The sequence below is a fragment of the Ictalurus furcatus genome, chromosome 7 (genome assembly GCF_023375685.1).
Source record: "Ictalurus furcatus strain D&B chromosome 7, Billie_1.0, whole genome shotgun sequence".
Classification (NCBI taxonomy): Eukaryota; Metazoa; Chordata; class Actinopteri; order Siluriformes; family Ictaluridae; genus Ictalurus; species Ictalurus furcatus.
Window position 1 is genome coordinate 22,354,708 of NC_071261.1, and position 18,315 is coordinate 22,373,022.

The following is an 18,315-nucleotide window of genomic DNA, read 5'->3' on the forward strand; positions in this document are numbered from 1 at the left end:
TTAGAGCACTGCACAGGGTGTGTACATATACAGTACATGTGTGTAATGATATAGGTTGACATTCATACTAGTAGGAAAAGGGGAATAATGAAAAATATTGATTTGAATGGATATTGATGGAGGAATGAAGGAAGGGAGAAAAATACAAAGTGGTACTGAGGGAGTATGAGGAAGAGCAAGTGAATGAAAAGCAAAAGGTTAGCCTCTTTTTTTTTCCATTTGCAGCAACCTTTTTCCAGATGAAGTGTTAGTCTGTAGCATTTATGTGTCTATTATTGTAACTCCAAATTATATATTGGGTCATAAATACATGCGCAATAAACACTGCGTGGATTCTGGATGGCTCCTAAACAGCAAAAAAACTATTGAAATAGATTAATCTACCGTTTTCATGTAGATTTAAACATATAGTGGAGTGGCTATTGTGTGTTACGGTTTAAATTACTACCATGATCTACTGATACTTGACAAGGTTCTTTTTATAGTTGCACAGTTTTCCATTTAATTTACATTTTTCCAATTAAAACCCTACTGTTCAGCTCATGTTGTGCACAAAACGGGCTCAATGGCTTAAAGCTACCATGTCTTTTATTATTATTAGAGAATAACATGGAATGGAATTATTAGAGAATAACATGGAATACATTTAGCCTCAGCATGTGTGTGTTAAACTAGCCAGAGAGCCACCTTAGTTCATGTTTGAACAGTAGTTAAGGTTCTCATGGCATATTTTGAAAGATTTGGCTACTGTTAGATTAACAGATACAAAAAACAACAACACAACAACAAATATTTGTGTTTACCTGCAACTTCATGTTCATTGCTAGCAGATAACTAGCTTGCTAGTTATGTAAGTTAAGAGGAAGATAAGGGGGCATTACTAGGGCTACACATATTGTTGTATACATTATTGCACATATGTTCTGTGGGTACTTACAATGGCTTGATTATTCAAAGCAGTGTTGGCCAGAGAAGCATTGATTTGTTTTGTCATGCTAATACTTTAATCTGAATAAGTGCAGCAGTGCAACAGCTTCAACACTGACTCTTTCCTCTTATGCATAAAAATGACCCTACTTTCATACTGAACTATTCTTTTGCATGGTGCCTGTTAATTCCTGAACTCGGATACCAAACATTTATCCTGTTGCGTCATCCCAGAATGAATAGAGCATTTTCTCTTGAGAGCCATTACCATGCTTACATGACACACTCCTTCACAAAGCATGATGGTACTTATTCACTTGTGAGAGACGTACCTGCTCAGAAACATAATGTAGTGATAGACAGAGAGACAAGAAGGGTGGGTGGACCTTCTTTTTTATTTTCCTTTCTCTATGTTTACAAAAAGGCCTGGGATCAAAGATGCTATGATGTTGCAATAAATCCGGATGAAGGGCTATGCTTTCTGAGACTACACTCTTTTTTGAGAAAAAAAAAAAAGCACAAGAGGTGGCATTTGACAAGATATAAAATGTTCAAAACGCAGGTCTCAGACAAGAAACTTTGAGCTTCACACAGTCAAGCACACACACGCACACACACACACGTAGAGGAAAGTAGCGGAGAGGAGGGTTTCTAACTTCAAGTGTGTGTGTGTGTGTGTGTGTGTGTGTGTGTGTGTGTGTGTGTGTGTGTTTACTGGGTCAGGCTGTAGATGGTGAACAGGTTGCTTAGCAGTTTGGAGCAGGAGGAGTCTCCCCGTCATGAAGCATCACCCGAGGGGCCATGCTCTACTTTTACACACACACACACACACACACACACACACACACACACAGAGCTCTGCACATAACTTCAGAGAGTTATGAGCTCTTTGGGTATTTCTGGTGTGGATTTAGGCTCGGCTTGGGGAGTGCTTTCTGGGTCACTCTGAAGAAAAGAGAGGACAAGATGAACAAAGACCACAGAACTAAAGTGTGTGTGTGTGTGTGTGTGTGTGTGTGTGTGCATTTAAGTGAAGCAGAGAAAGATAAGAAGTAGAGATGCATTTTCCATATGATACTATGATCATGAACTGATAATCAAATACTGATCAGATACACTGCAAAAAAAAGTCATCTTAGCAAGTGAAAATATTTTGAATATAGTTAAATGTATCTAGTATTCCATATCATTACAATAAACCAAACATAAGATCATTAAACCTATTTCTGGATGTTATTACTCATTTCAAGCTTGTGCTTTTCTTACTCTATTGGCAGGTCATGTTGCTTCTTTCTAGAAATAAATGTTTAAATTGAGCAAAATTATCTGCCGATAGAACAAGACTGCAGTATTTCAAGTACAAATGTCTTGAAATAGGTTTCACAATCTTATATTTGCTTTATTATAATATTATAATAGAAAATACTAGATAAACATGACTATATTCAAGGTATTTCCACTTGCTAATATGTCATATTTTTGCAGTGTACTCATTTTTGTCACTTGAATTTCAATTTAAAAACAACAGTTTAATGATTTGTGTATTCAACATTATTTCTTTGTGCTTAAGATGAGAGATAGTGCACCTAAATAAGCCACTTGACCTTGACACTGCACAGGAAGTATACACAACCAGCAACTTCCTCACAGTAACTGAGTAGAACGTGTAAGGTCAGTAAGGTCAACATGAACACACTGCTCTAAAAACACAAGTTTAAGTCCTGATAATGCCATAGCCAAGTCCACAACATAGTTTTTGCACAGCATAATTGGCCATACTCTTGATTTTGTGTGAGAAATGTTCTTTCTCTGTCGAACAGAGTGACGCACGCCATTCACGGGCATCTGTGAGCTTATGTATATGGAATTCATGCATGTTCAGCTCCCCTATGATGTTGCATGAGTGACAGTTCAAAAAGATGCCGTGGCCGGGTTCACACGTCTCAAAGGAAGAAAGAGTTAGCTGTCGCCCTCCCCGGGGATGCAACAGAGGAGAACTAGATACTGTGCTGAAATTAGAAATCAAAAAATTGCAAGCAAAAGGGGTCAAATTTGAAAAATCAAAAATGTAATGGATTTGACTAGAACATATGAAATCTGATTCAATATCAAGATCTGTGTGTACCTAAATAGAGAGGATTTGGAGGAGAGAGATTAAAGAACCGGAGTGTGAGACTGTGTAAAAAGGGTCAAAAGGGAGAAAGTACAAAATAAACAAGACCGCACAAAAAGGTGTTTGTGTGTAAACTGGAATAGCTGAGAATTTGAGCGTGAAAGTCACTACTGAGGATCAGAGTACTTAAGTGATGGAAAATGCAAGAAGTGTGTGTACTTCAGTGTGTGTGTGTGTGTGTGTGTGTGTGTGTGTGCATTTCTAAACATTCTCCATGATGTAAGTGTGATAAATTGCATGGAATGAGGGATTTACTCCTAAGCCTGGTTTTAAATCTGTACCTGGTGTGAAGGACAGAGGCATTTCATACACACCCTGCACTAGTATTACATTTTCTACCACTTCTACTACTTCCTATCTCATCCTGTCAACACTACAGATTTCCACGGAGACTGGACAAATCCAGTCTCAACAATCTCTTACCTTTCACACACATGCATGCACACACACACACACACACACACACACACACACACACACACACACACACACAATGAACTTTTTCAATCTAGCCACACACAATAGCAGACAGAAATACACAGGCCTGCACTAGTTTATCTAAAAGTCTCGAATGTGAAGAGTGTGAGAGGGGAAAGTCTGAGGGAAGCGAGTGTTAATGAAAAGAGCAAGAGGTGGGAGATTGGATGCAGACGACGATGAAGGGAGAGATGAGGCTTACTGTACATCATCGAGCCTCATTGGTTCATGCAGAGAGCAGGAATATGCAGGAGAGATAGGATAACGCTAGAATGAATAAAAGACAGGCAGCGAGGGAGAGAGCTGAGGCAGGGGGCTGATGAAGGCCTGCGGGAGGATAATGAAAGACAGGACTGAAAGGGGGATCACCGGGGAAATCGGGAATGGAAAAGAGGAAAATGTGGACAGAGGAAGACTGTATTAGACAGTAAGAGGCAAGCAGAGGTAGGAAAAGAGAAAGATGGAGACAAAAAGAGAGCAGAACAAAGGGGAGGTATGAAAATAGACAGACATCAACAGCGACAGTTGCAAACACAAAGTAATGCCTGTAATCTTCAGATCTGTCTCTGTTTCTCTGTGCCTAATCAATCTCGAGATACCTGCTTAACAAGATGCTGCTACAAAGATTTCTCTCTCTCTCTCTCTCTCTCTCGCTCTCTCTCTCTTTCCTCCCCTGCAATTGCTCATTCAATTTGTATTTATTTCTAATGTTCTCTGCAGCTGTTGCTCCAGCGGGTCACATTTCACTTGCTTTTCGCTTAATTTACATGATGTCCATATTGTTTGGGACGTCACACTCAGGACACGGAGATTGAATTATACTACCACGTAGTTGTTGATGAAAGTTTTAACAAAGCAAAACTAACAAGTACACAGGTATTTATTAGCATGCTCACACATATCTCATTTTTTCACCATTTCTATAGTAACAGCTACATCACAAAGACAGATTATATTTAATGTAGCCTAACAATAAGTAAAATATTACTTCAAAAATAAGGCAAGGCATGTTCTTTAACAAGGAAAATGGATAAACACATAATCGTAATAAAAATGAGTTCAGAAGGGGCTTATTTATTGTTTAGTTCACCATTGTTAGCTAGCTAGTTAAACAGGGCAATGTAAATGTTAATACTGCATTTGGAACTTGAAAAGTCGATCTAAAAGTGTTCCATGCTTTGGCTCAGAAAAACACGGATGCCCAGAGCAAGTTCATATTTGTATGCCTAGTCTCTGAATTTAATAAACATATTAATAAGATCTCCATACATTATTTATGTGTGAATAATAATCAGAAATTATATATAATGTCTTAGCACACTTTTTCAGAAAAGAGACGCTACATATCAAGTAAAATCAAGTTTTATCAAGTTGTAAATAATGCAAAAGGAGTTCTGTTTATTGTTGAAAAAGTGATGTTGTTGGGACATCAGGCTTGTTCATGGCAGAGAACTCGATCAAGGTAGATGTTGCCCGAGTTCCTGATTTGAAATGACTATCACATTGCACTTCTGTCGGAGGTCGGATTTTTCTAAGAGTACAGTTTATTACAGCATAACAATCTTTACTTTAGGGTAAGGTTATATAGGGTGTAGTGTAATTAAATAGGGGCAGTGGTGGTTGGCGGTTATGGCTCTGGGTTACTGATCAGAAGGTCGGGAGTTCAGGCCCCAGCACTGCCAAGCTGCCACTGTTGGGCCCTTGAGCAAGGCCCTTAACCCTCTCCGCTCCAGGGTCGCTGTATCATGGCTGACCCTGTGCTCTGACCCCAACCTCCTAACATGCTGGGGTATGTGAAGAGAAGAATTCCACTGTGCTGTAATGTATACATGACCAATAAAGACTCATTATCCTTATATAGGGTGTAGGTAATATTTCCCACCTTATTTATTTAGCTAGCTAACATTAACTAGCTAGAGTTTCTAATGTTTATGAAACTAATGCATACTGGTCATGTCTCTTCTGACCAAATAGTTTATTTTAATTTGACACTCCAAGTCACTGATGGGACGGCTTCCGTGGTGTCGTGAGGTATAGTTAGGAATACAAGCAGACAATAACATTAATGCTAAATAGCTAAGCAGCTAACTTTAATCTAACAATCTAGCTACCTACAGTCTTTGAGGTGGCTCTTACTGTGCATACTGTGCATGTAACCTGTAATCTACTTACTGTGTCCTTTCACTGTGTCCTGTGAGGTACTGCTACTGGTAATTTCTTGATGTTTTTCAAAGTTATCTGTTGAGTACAATTTTTTGTCTTCCTTTCAAATCAGCTCAGTATTTGCCTGAGAGTGATGTCACAAGCAATATGGCTGACATGATGTGAATAATCCTGCATGTATTTAATATGTGCACGAACACACACGCACACACACACACACACACACACACACACACACACACACATTTACATTTATGGCATTTGGCAGATGCCCTTATCCAGAGTGACTTATATTTATTTCATTTATACAACTGAGCAATTGAGGGTTAAGGGCCATGCCCAAGGGCCCAACAGTGGCAGCTTAGCGGTGCTGGGGCTAGAACTCCTGATCAGTAACCCAGAGCTTTTAACCACTGAGCCACCGCTGCCACACACACACACACACACACACACACACACACACACAAATTGATGCTGTTTTTAAACTCTGCTGCCACTAACAAACAGACAAACACATGCAGTCTATTGCTACTAACACCTTATTGAATCTCAATGCTGTATCTCTGAATCTGCTGTTTATCTGAAAAAATGTCTACACCTTCAGATGAGAGTGAACATTACTCATGGAGACTTATTCACACACACACACACACACACACATACACACACACACACACACACACACACACACACACACACACATACCCGTACACAGTCTCCCAAGAAAACACTCTAAAAATAACCCAAACCCTTATGCCACAGTGTCTTGGCTCAAAAACAATTCTGACAGATGCTTGAAAACCCCAACCACACACAAACAAATAAACACACCTTTAAACAAACACACACACACTCTCTCTCTCTCTCTCTCACACACACACACACAGTGTAAACAGTCCAAAGGATTAACAAAATGAAAAATAAATACATATACACATACAAGCATTTTCCTACTTACATGGTTTCGTCATTTTTGAACTCCAGTTTTCCAGAAGCTTCCTCATAGTCTTCTCCGCCACGGGCTGTACCATCGATGGTGCGGTAGGGGACAGCGACAAGACCCCGGGCGCCAGACGTCCTCTGGACCTTCACCTGCATGATGCCCACACTCTCGCTGACCCTTGCCGACTCGCTCTCAAATGTGAAGATTCCAGCATGGTCATCGTCGTAGATGGTCACCGTGGCCATGTGAGCCTCTCCCAGAGCCGCCTTCAGAGCCGGAGTGCCCCCATCCGCCAGGTGACCGTCGGTCCCGTCCACAATGCGTGGGTTGCTCAGGTGCACGTAGAAGTACTCGTCCTCTTCGAAGATGTCATCATCAATTATGCCCACAGTCACTTCTTTAAGGGTCTCTCCAGGCTTGAAGACCAGAGTGCCTTCAGCAAATTCATAATCAGAGCCGGCATTGGCAGTGCCATCTTCTGTACGAAAGTCAACCTATGGTGATACAAAGGTCAGAGGACAATGAGAAGGATAGATGCAGATATTCTAGCGATACCTTTAAGCAAATCAAAAGTATGGGGAGGAATGTAAGGGGAGGGGATATATTATATTTTATTATATTACATTATCCATCCATCTTCTATACCGCTTATGCTTCTTCAGGGTCACGGGGAACCTGGACCCTATCCCGGGGAACATCTATTGCAGGGGTGCCAATCTATTGCAGGGCACGCTCACATACACATTCACACACCCATTCATACACTACGGACACTTTGGACATGCCAATCAGCCTACCATGCATGTCTTTGGACTGGGGGAGGAAACCGGAGTACCCGGAGGACAGGGAGTACTCCCAGCACAGGGAGAACACGCAAACTCTGCACACACAGGGTCACGGTGGGAATCGAACCCCCGACGCTGGAGGTGTGAGGCGAACGTGCTAACCACTAAGCCACCATGCACCCATTATATTATATTATATGATATTATATGATATTATATTATATTTATTTATTAGTAGCTTAGAGGACTACGGGGGAAAATGATAAGACCATGTAAGTAGGCAAATATCCTTTGTATCATTAAATCTCTTAAAGACATCATGATTTGGGGATTCCTGATTATTTTATCTCTGCTGAATTTTGGTTATATACATTCTTTGGTTACATTTGCTCAAAAGGGGTTCTACTGGAGCCTTAATAAAAAATATTGTTGCTATACACTAAGATCATTACACTACATTGATGAGTTCATAATTATTCAATAGCATCGAGGTGAAAATCACATGTTTATGATATGGGAAGTGGTGGCTTGGCGGTTAAGGCTCTGGTTGCTGATCGGAAAGTTGGGGGTACAAGCCCCAGCACTGCCAAGCTGCCACTGTTGGGTCCTTGAGCAAGGCCCTTAACCCTCTCTGCTCCAGGGGTGCTGTATCATGGCTGACCCTGCGCTCTGACCCCAGCTTCCTAACATGCTGGGGTATGTGAAGAGAAGAATTTCACTGTGTATATGCATATGTGATCAATAAAGACTCATTATCATTATCATGATTCAGGTTGCAATAAAATTCTTACTTTGACCTGAAAATGCAGTCAATTGGTTGCATGGTATTTGTCCTGAAGAAGTTAAAGTCTGAATAAAGTCACCTTTACAGTGCACCCTGCATCTCCCCCATGCCTCGCCACTGTGAGTTTCAGCAGGCCACAGTTTTCAAAGCACTGGTAGACTGCAGGCTCAAACTCCAGGAGTGTGGTGTAAGGGTCGTCCTCCTGCTCCCTTGTCTCTCCACTGCTCACCACCTTCCGGGCCTGATCGGCTGCATGCTTCTTCAGAATGTTCCCTGCTCCGGTCATCATCCGTGTGGCCTGGATACGGTAAAATGCTCGGCTCTTCTGCTGCTGCATCAGCACCTGAGAGTAAGACCATGAAATAACATACTGTTATTTCATATAAAGTCAGAAAAATAGTCAGATAAAATGCAGATAGACTCAGAAAAGAAAGCTTCTTATTGTGGGATGTCTTGTTGCACATCTTGTGTAAGAGCTTTATCTATGATTTATCTGTCCAGATGTACAGAATCCTCCTGTAATGCTACTATGAACTCAGCCATACCTGATAGTTGGCCATCTCTATAAGCTGCTCCATGTCTTTATCTGGGTGTCTCTGCTTGAGCTCCTTCAGTGTCCTGGCCATGTCTCTCCTGGCCTCATCCTCATGATCACGTCCAACTAGTCCATCCTCTCCTCCCAGCATTCCATCCAGGTGGGCTGCCATGCCGTCCAACTCCAACATGTCCATCTTGTTGAAGGTTGTCTCTTTCACTCCTTCATCCCCTCCTTCTGTCTCCACCACAATGCCATGGCTCTTGTCGGCACGGTAGTGCTTGCGATTGTACTTGTAAAAGAAGAGGCGGCGGTCGGCGACCCACGCCTGCACCACGCACACGGGGAAGAAGAAGAAGGTGAGCACAGCCTCCCAGACCTCCACCTCACCAGGGGATGAGAGACAGAGGATGACATAGAGCCAAACATAGGCAAAGATACTCCATGCCGCTGTCACAAAGAAGACTCGCAGGTGCTTGACCTTCCTTGTCTCACCATCAGGCACCACATAGACACAGAGGCCAATGATGACAAACATGTTGAAAGCAGCACTTCCCACGATGGTGCTTGGGCCAAGATCTCCAGCCTCAAAATGGTGCCCACACACCTCAATGACTGAAAGCAGAATCTCAGGAGCTGAAGATCCAAGAGCCATAAGGGTTAAGTTGGAGACGGTCTCATTCCAGATGCGCACTGTAGCTGTGCAGGTCTCGCCATTGGGCCGCTTGATGGTGATCTCCTTTTCTTGGGAGGTGATTACCTCAATGGAAGACATAAAGCGATCTGCAATGATCGACATCCCTAGGAACATATACACCAGGGCCACAAAGTAGACGATGGAGCGAGCCACCTTATCACCCACTGAGGGATTCTGAGGGTTCCATACTGGTAAGATCACACCCTCAGAGCAGACAGCACCTTGGGAACAGTTGGCACTGGAGGAGAGTAGGTCATTTGAGACAGCTTTTGAGGGGACAGAGAAAGAGATAAGAAAAAGTAAAGGGAAAAGGAAACAGAGGGTTTGGGGGGTGAGATGCATGGTTCAGGATCGTCAGTCCTCCAGAGCAGTTGTTAAGATCTTCTCTGTTGGGTCGAGCTCTGAAGAAACAAAAAGAAAAAGATTGAACGTGATACAATCTCAATACATTTCCAATAGCATTGGTTTAGAAACCAATTCAATAGGAAGGTTTCAGGTAATTATTCAATGTTACAGTTAGTGATATTAGAGTTACTGAAGACAGTGGTCATAAAAATGTCAGTGCTGATCTTGACCCATCAGAATTCCACCATCAGAGATGGTTTATAGCATAATGAGAGGTTTAGAATTTAAATGCAACCCTTTGTCCAATGTGTCTTAAAGCATGTTGAGTTTTGCTTTGCATCTGGTTGGAATGCCACCTCAATACATCAATGTCTCCACTCCTGGATGTAATGTCAAATTTTCCAAAAAGCTTCATAATCTGATATTTAAAGAGCCTGTGGAAGGTTTCTGACCCTTTCCTTTATCTGATGCCATTGATCCCCCAAGTTTCATCCTCCCTTCACTTATCTTCCATGCCCCTGTCACATCACCAGCTCTTCACTCACCCTCTTCCATATGTCAACACCTCTTTCTTTATTCCCCTGCTGCAAAATACTTGTTTCATTATTGTCTGCCAAGTTTTTTAAAGTGTACTGTAATATAATACACACTCCCTAAATTGTTGTTGTTGGTCTCTCTCTCTCTCTCTCTCTCTCTCTCTCTCTCTCTCTCTCTTCTCTTGTCCTTGGGGCACAACAGTGGAGATTTGAGTGTTTCTGACAGAATGCACACTGTCTGGCCATTGATGACATTTCACGAGTCTGACGTACACACACACACACACACACACACACACACACACACACACACACAAACACACACACACACACACACAGACACACACACACTATATACTATGCTAGTTTCACTGTACTTCACTGTTTATTGATTTATATTTTGAACAATAATAGTATTTCCTAAAATTAAATCAACCTGTAAATGTTACGTCCTACATCCTCGCACACACACACACATGTGCGCTCGCTCTCTCTCTCTCTCTCTCTCTCTCTCTCTCTCTCTCTGTGACTCTGGGCCACTGTTATTAATCAAATGAACTCCATTTTGCATGTGGTGGGCGGCTAAAAGCCTGTATGTGAGCATATTTATGAATATATAAACAGATATATACATGAGGCAGGTGGAGGCCCAGCAGCAGCAGGATATACCATTTCAGCACTATGCTTGTGTGTGTGTGTGTGTGTGGCAGGCAGGCTGGGAGCACACTTGGGTCTGTTTCCCTCTAAAGCCACTTAAATACAAAACAGCTTATACAGAAGAAAACAAGAAAGATGGTTTCATTTCTTTCTCAAAAACTCACCAATATTCCTTCACCATACTCCAGCCACAGTAGCAGTTTACACCAATCACCCTGTTCAAAAGTTTACACCCCCCGGCTCTTAATGCATCGTGTTACCTTCTTGAGAATCAGTGAATATTTGCACCTTCTGTAATAGTTGTGTACGAGTCCCTCAGTTGTCCTCAGTGTGAAAAGATGGATCTCAACATCATATAGTCGCTGTTGGAAAGGGGTCAAATATGCAGAAGATGCTGGAAAAGTAAATAATGTGCGGGACCTGGAGGATTTTTCTGAAGAACAGTGTGCAGTTTAACTGCTCAGGACAAACAAGGGACTCATGAACAACTATCACAAAATATAAACACAGTCGTTGATCATCCAGGTAACAACACAATATTAATATTCAAGCGTATGTAAACTTTTGGACTGGTCCATTTGTGTAAATTCAGTTATTATTGTGTCTTGTGGACTACATGTAAATATCTGTTATGTGGAATAGCTTATTCAGGGCAATGCTAAATAAACAACAAAATGCTATTTTTATGATCCTTATTTAAAAAAAAGAAAAGATGAACATTTTGCAGATTCTGCAATGCATATGTAAACTTATGACCTCACCTGTGACATCAGCGACTTGTCATGTTAGAGTGTTCACAGAGACGGAAAAAATTATGAACCACACAAGGTGTCAGGCTGAATCCTGAAAGCTAAAATATTCTATACTTTATATCATTTGCAGGAGCCCTTTGAAGAACCTTACAACAGAGTGTTTCCCTGTCAGAAACTGTCTAAGACGCTTTATACCTTTAACTATCCAGAGAATGCTGAGACAGACTTTTAAGAGTTATCGGAACTACCGCAAACAGACTATGTAAAGCACATGCACATTGGTATGTTGTGTGAGTATTATGTATGAGTGTGTTATAAGATTCACTACACATGATGAAAAGCACTCTACTCAATGCACTCTGCATTAATATTTCCCTTTTTGTCTCTCTACAGAAATCTCCTAACACTGATCTTCTCCCTGTCCTCATCAATCAGTTAAAGCAATGTTTAACTACTGTACCACACACACACACACACACACACACACACACACACACACAACCTCACAGCAAGCACATTCATGCCTATGCATGGTGAACATTAGGTTCAATAGCATTTGCTACTAAAAATAATGAATTCACCACAGTGCTAGTAGTCTACTGCTGAGGGTCGACCTTGCATTGTGTATACAGATCCAACTCGATAAAAATGTGTATAATTGCATTTCCCTTCACGGTGTATAATGTAGTCTACTGAACCATGTAATCTATCTCGGCAGGGGGGGGAAAAGATACAGAAAAGACATGCACCAGAACATGTTTCACTCCAGTGCAGATACTGTATATATAAAATGTCCAATGAACCTCTTTTGTAAATGTGTATCATTGCATCTGGATGAAGAAATATTTTGCCTGTATAAACAAGTGTGTAGTGATGCACAAAACAGCCAAAACTAGAATGAAACCAAAAACCCAGTGCTGGGCTCCTTACAAATTTGAATATAGGCATCAATACAGTACAGGTTTATCACGCACAAAGCAGGAGCATAATCATCACAAAGTGTTTTACTGACAAACAATTATTGTCACAGCAAGTAGTTAATATGGACTGCAAAAAGAAAATCTTAACGAACAAGTGCAATTAAGCTTGTGTTAGAAAGTGGTGTACATGCGGGATGCAAATTGGGAAAGCATCCCTGAAGTGACTTGAACAAAGTAACAATGTCTTTATACTTATTTTTTTTAAATCATTTTACTGAATTTAACCTTAAATTAGCACCGTGTCAATTTTGGCATTTTCTTTTCTGGCATTTTCTCTCCCGGTAATTTATTCTGTCTGTTCAAAATTGTGATATTTGCTTGCCCTCTTCTTAATCTCTTCTATTTTATGCTTTATTTTATTATTGCTATTTTTTTTAATTATTAGCATTATTATTTGTATGTTTATCCTTTAGAACCCTTAGACGTGAACTCTCTGTGTATAGCACTTTGGTCAGCGAAAGTTGTTTTTAAATGCTTGACTGGTCTATTCAGTGCTCAAAATTTGTTTGTATATACAGCCTAGTATATTACTAATGACACATTTTTTGTTGTTTTGACTCTGTACTCCATTTGATATATATAGATAGATATTAGATCTTATATGGTTATATACATTACATGGTAATGTGTGTATGAGCCTACACTGCACTATATGTATGCATGTGTTTCATAACTGGTGTTTGGTGGATTATCAATAAAGACAGAGTTATATTCTTTTTTACAATGCGAACAGCTGGACAAGAGAGCTTGTCTGTTTAATTTATTCTCTCTCTCTCTCTCTCTCTCTCTCTCTCTGTCGCTGTGCTTTACTCCCTCTTTCCTTCCCTCTTTCTCTGAGACAAATAATAGCAATTGCATTAAAAGCAGAAAATCTATACAAAGATGTGAGATTTAAAACGTGTGAATTGTGTCCTGTAATGAACTGGCATCCTATCCTAGGTGTATCCCCTCCTCAGACCGTGTTTCTGTACTGAAGAAGAATGAATGGGGGAAAACAAGAAATGTTTTCCATAATGTCTCACTCCAAAAGTGAAAAAGAGAGACGATAAGATGAAAATAGTGGTAGGAAAAGATGATGAGACTCTGTGTGATTCTCTGTCTAACTAAGAAGAAAAATCAAAGACATAAATCAGAGAAAATGAAGATTTTTTTAAAAACCATTCTGCTTTATATATTCAAAGATACTTTACATTATGACATGGCTAATTCTCCTTAAGGAGAAGTAAACTCTGAGCAGTACCTCATGCATAGAGCCTGTACATTTTCTGGATGGTATTTTTTGCTAATGTATGCATAAAAGAACAAGGACAAAAATGATGAAAGAGGATGTTGAGGCCAGGATGCTCCAGAGCAGGCTGTGACTACGTCAGAGTGGTGTCTGTATGTGTGTATTTTTCACACACACACACACACACACACACACAGTGCTTAACATTTGTCCACCCTATTTTCCATTTCACCCGTGTCACTCTGTGTGTGTATGAAAATTGCTCCTCACACCAGAATTCAAATCCTTAATTGGTTCAATTAATTTGAGTCAGGACCACATCCCTTTGTCTCCCAAGGACAGTGAGTGTCTCTGTAGAGACACCATGTGTGTGTGTCATGATTATCTGTAGTGAGCAGGTTGATTGTGTGTGCTGTAGGTGCTTTCCATTTGCAAAGTCATATTTGCGTGTGTGTGTGTGTGTGTGTGTGTGTGTGTGTGTGTGTGTGTGTGTGTGTGCGCTGCTTTATTCTGTCCTAATTATCTTTGGTGAAACCCTTTCAAAATTCACTTCATTAACTTCACACTCATCTTGCATGTGCCCTTCACAAACACACAGCTGTACACACACCCACACACACACACACATACACACACACACACACTGAAGCACGCAGCACACGTCTTATGCCCTCTGTCAGGAGGGGTTCTAAGTCAAATTAGGTGTTAACTCTCTGGAAACCTTTTTAACCTTTTCAAAATGCACCATATTTCGGCTGCCCAGACATGTGGTGACATATGTTCTCTCCATCCCTCCCTCACTCCATCACAACAAATGTCTTACAGGATGCTGTGTGCAGCGAAGATGGCCAAATATAGTATGTGACAGTTTTTTTGCAGCCTGCTAAGGGAAGGCTTCCTGCTAAACCTCCTCATGGCAAAGGGCTGCCACACTCACACTCTGCCAAGCCATTTTTAAAGCTCACCAAAGCTGGGTTATAAGATTCCCACGCCAACAGGAGAGAGTTGAGATTTAACGAGTGGATGCAAAGAATGGACTACATAGCCAGGATATCAAGAGCAAAGGTAAAGATGAATTGTTATAGTAACTAGAGTTCTTGCATGGTGAATAACAGCTCAGAATTATTGAGTGGAATTATTTACATAGTATACATAGTAGTACAGTGCCCTCCACTAATATTGGCACCCTTGGTAAATATGAGGGGGAAAAAAATCATGGATATCAAACAATTGCAAACACAACACAGGTTTATCAAAAAAAAAAATCTTTGTTAAGTATAAGTGTGCAAATATTGGCACCCCTGTGAAATCATATGAGAAAGATATACTTGAAGTATATTCCCATTGATATTGTAAATTTTTTTAGTACACCTGGATGACTAGGAACAGGAAATTGTTCAACCATGACTTCCTGTTTCACAGGGGTATAAATATGAGGTAACACACTGGCCAAATTCCCTTAGTAATTTCATAACAATGGCTAAGACCAAGTAATATAGCTGTGATGTGCGGCAAAATGTTGATGAGGTTCACAAAACGGGAAGTGGCTATAAGAAAATAGCGCAAACATTGAAAAGGCCCATTTCCACCATCAGGGCAATAATTTAGAAGTTCCAGTCAACTGGAAATGTTATGAATCAACCTGGAATTGGACGTGTGTCTATATTGTCTCAACACACTGAGACGAGGATGGGTCGAGTGGCCAAAAATTCTCCAAGGATCAAAGCTGGAGAAAGCTTCTTGGGGTCAGAAAGTCTCCACAAGTCACCTACATCACCACAAGTTGTTTGGAAAGGTTTCAAGAAAAAAATAACTCAAGCAACACTACTGGAACTTCAAATGGGATCGGGTTCTGTGGTCAGATGAAACCAAAATAGAGATTTTTGGCAATAAAAACCAGAGGTGGTTTTGGTGCACACAGAGAGGTAGCCATATGGAAAAGTACCTCATGCCCACGGTTAAATATGATGGTGGCTCTTTAATGTTTTTGGACTGGTTTTATACCAATGGAACTGGACATTTTGTTAGGATACATGGCATCATGGACTCTATCAAATATCAACAGATATTAAATGAAAACCTGACTGCTTAAAATGGGGCGTGGTTGGATCTTCCAGCAGGACAATGATCCAAAACATGCATCAAAATCAACACAAAAATGGTTTACTGACCACAAAATCATGGTCCTGCCATGGTCATCCCAGTCCCCTGACTTGAAATCCATAGAAAACCTGTGGGGTGAACTGAAGAGGAGAGTCCACCAGCATGGACCTTCAAATGTGAAGGATCTGGAGAGATTCTGTATGGAGGAATGGTCTCAGATCCCTTGCTATGTATTCTCCAAAATCATCAGGCATTAGCGGAGAAGACTCCGAGCTGTTATCTTGGCAAAGAGGGGTAGCACAAAGTATTAACTAAAAGGGTGCAAATAATTGTTGCACACTTATATTCAATAGAGATAGTTTTTGGATAAACCTGTGTTTTGTTTGCAATTATAGAGTATTTTGGTTAATATTTTTAAACAAAAGATCAAAAGGTGAAACAATTAAGGCAATTTTTCACAACCTTCTTTGCTCATATTTACCAAAGGATGCCAATATTAATGGAAGGCCCTGTATATAGTATTGCGACAAGGACATGTCATACAGTAAGAACGACTCGATATAGTTTGTTGGAAGTAATATACTATAAACTGCTTTTCTGCATCGCAGTGTACAGATGAACGATATCTTATCATAACAAAGCTAGCCAGAAATTTGCAAGGGCAACTCTGGATAAGTATGGTTATTGCTGCAATGGACATATCACATGTATTTATTTTTCAGAATTCATGATCATGATCAGTTAAATCATGGCTCAGCCCAGTTTGCATCAGTGTGGTAACTGAGGTTGCCAGCCCTGACAGCATCCCTACAGAAGCTACCTTGGAGACTCTATCCAACATCTACACCATGCCTGTTGTTGTGTTAAAACCGGTTTGTATTACATGAAGAATCCATATGAGCGGGTCAGTTAACTATTTATGTTTAACTGCTCTAAACCTCTCATTATTGCACTATCCAGCTTGCTAGGTTTAATGGCTTATTTTATTAAGATATACATAAGCTCACTAGCTACGTATATTGAGCTAATAAAATGAATCCAATAAAAGCCTCTGATTGTAATACAAGCATATTTAATTAATATCAAGCCTATGCAGTCTGGCTTGCATCAGCATGGTATCATGGGACCTTAACCCACATACAACTCCTACTTGAACCTGTTTTAACTGTGATAGATTAGCCTCTCACACTTGTGGATCTCTAGTCTGTAGAGAAACATACAATCTTACAACAACAAAAAAGGGCTTGGATGGTTAACAAATCTAGCACTCATAAAAAATAAAGAAAAGAATACATTTCAGACAATTATGTTATTGGTATAGAAAATAATGAAGTAGATTTTGTTTATTAAGTTGTATGTGTATTAATATTTATAAGAGAATTTTGCTTAAATAAACGGATCATGTCTTTCCTTTAAATAAACATTCATTTCACAGCTTGCAATCTTCAGATCTCCAGAGATTCTTTAATGACCTTGCTTCAAACTCAGTTTGTGTCTGGCAAGATGCTTGAAATCACAAACAACATATCAGTAGCTACCCAGTACTGGTCAACAGCGTGTGAACATAATCAAAAGCAAAGCACTAGGAAATCTCATCCTTTCTTTCATATTGCCTTGCTCCGAGCAGACTCAGAGCTGGAAGTGCACATGGTTAAGAACACTGGCAGTTCTATGGACAAGACTACTGCTCATTATGACCTGATTGAGAGATCTCTTAGTAGCAGGCACAAGACTCCAAGTGCTGCAAGAACACCAATTTTAGCTCGTGGACTAGCAGATCGCCTTGAGTTAAACCAAATGAATGAATGTCCCTCTTCCTCAAAAGTTCCATTTTGTAGAACCAGAGCAGTAGTAAAATGCTGTTTATATAGCTTTACACTAGGCTTGATATTATTTATTCTCTTGCCTAGAATGCCAAAAAACGACATCCACAGCTAGTCTGGCAAATAAAACAACCAATTAGGACAACAAAGATTTCATGTTGTTCTCGCATTCTGCCCTGCAGTTATCACACATTACACACTAGACGCATGGCTAGAAAAAAGCAAGCAATAATCAGAAGGTAAAGGCAAGCAGTCAGGTCTTGTCAGTGTAACGGCCTTAATGAAATAACTGGAAAGAAAATTGGCAATCAAAGGAGTCCTTCTGTTGACAGGAAGAGCCCCACAGGGCTAAGCACGTAATGAGGTTAGTCTGCAAGAGAGAAAGGTTACAAAAAATCTCTAGGCAA

The 18,315-nt window shown here is 40.4% G+C and overlaps 1 protein-coding gene across 3 annotated transcripts in view; it reads right to left on the bottom strand.

Moving 5' to 3' along the window:
* Positions 1 to 18,315, bottom strand: part of slc8a4b (solute carrier family 8 member 4b) — a 63,295-nt gene that overhangs the window by 20,128 nt on the left and 24,852 nt on the right. For all 3 annotated transcript variants that reach the window (XM_053629267.1, XM_053629265.1, XM_053629266.1), the window contains 3 exons: positions 8,798 to 9,885; positions 8,332 to 8,595; positions 6,699 to 7,177 (listed from right to left, as the gene is read on the bottom strand). In XM_053629267.1, coding sequence (XP_053485242.1) covers positions 6,699 to 7,177; positions 8,332 to 8,595; positions 8,798 to 9,826 — 1,772 coding nt within the window. In that variant the 5' untranslated portion in view covers positions 9,827 to 9,885. The remainder of the gene's footprint in view (positions 1 to 6,698; positions 7,178 to 8,331; positions 8,596 to 8,797; positions 9,886 to 18,315) is intronic.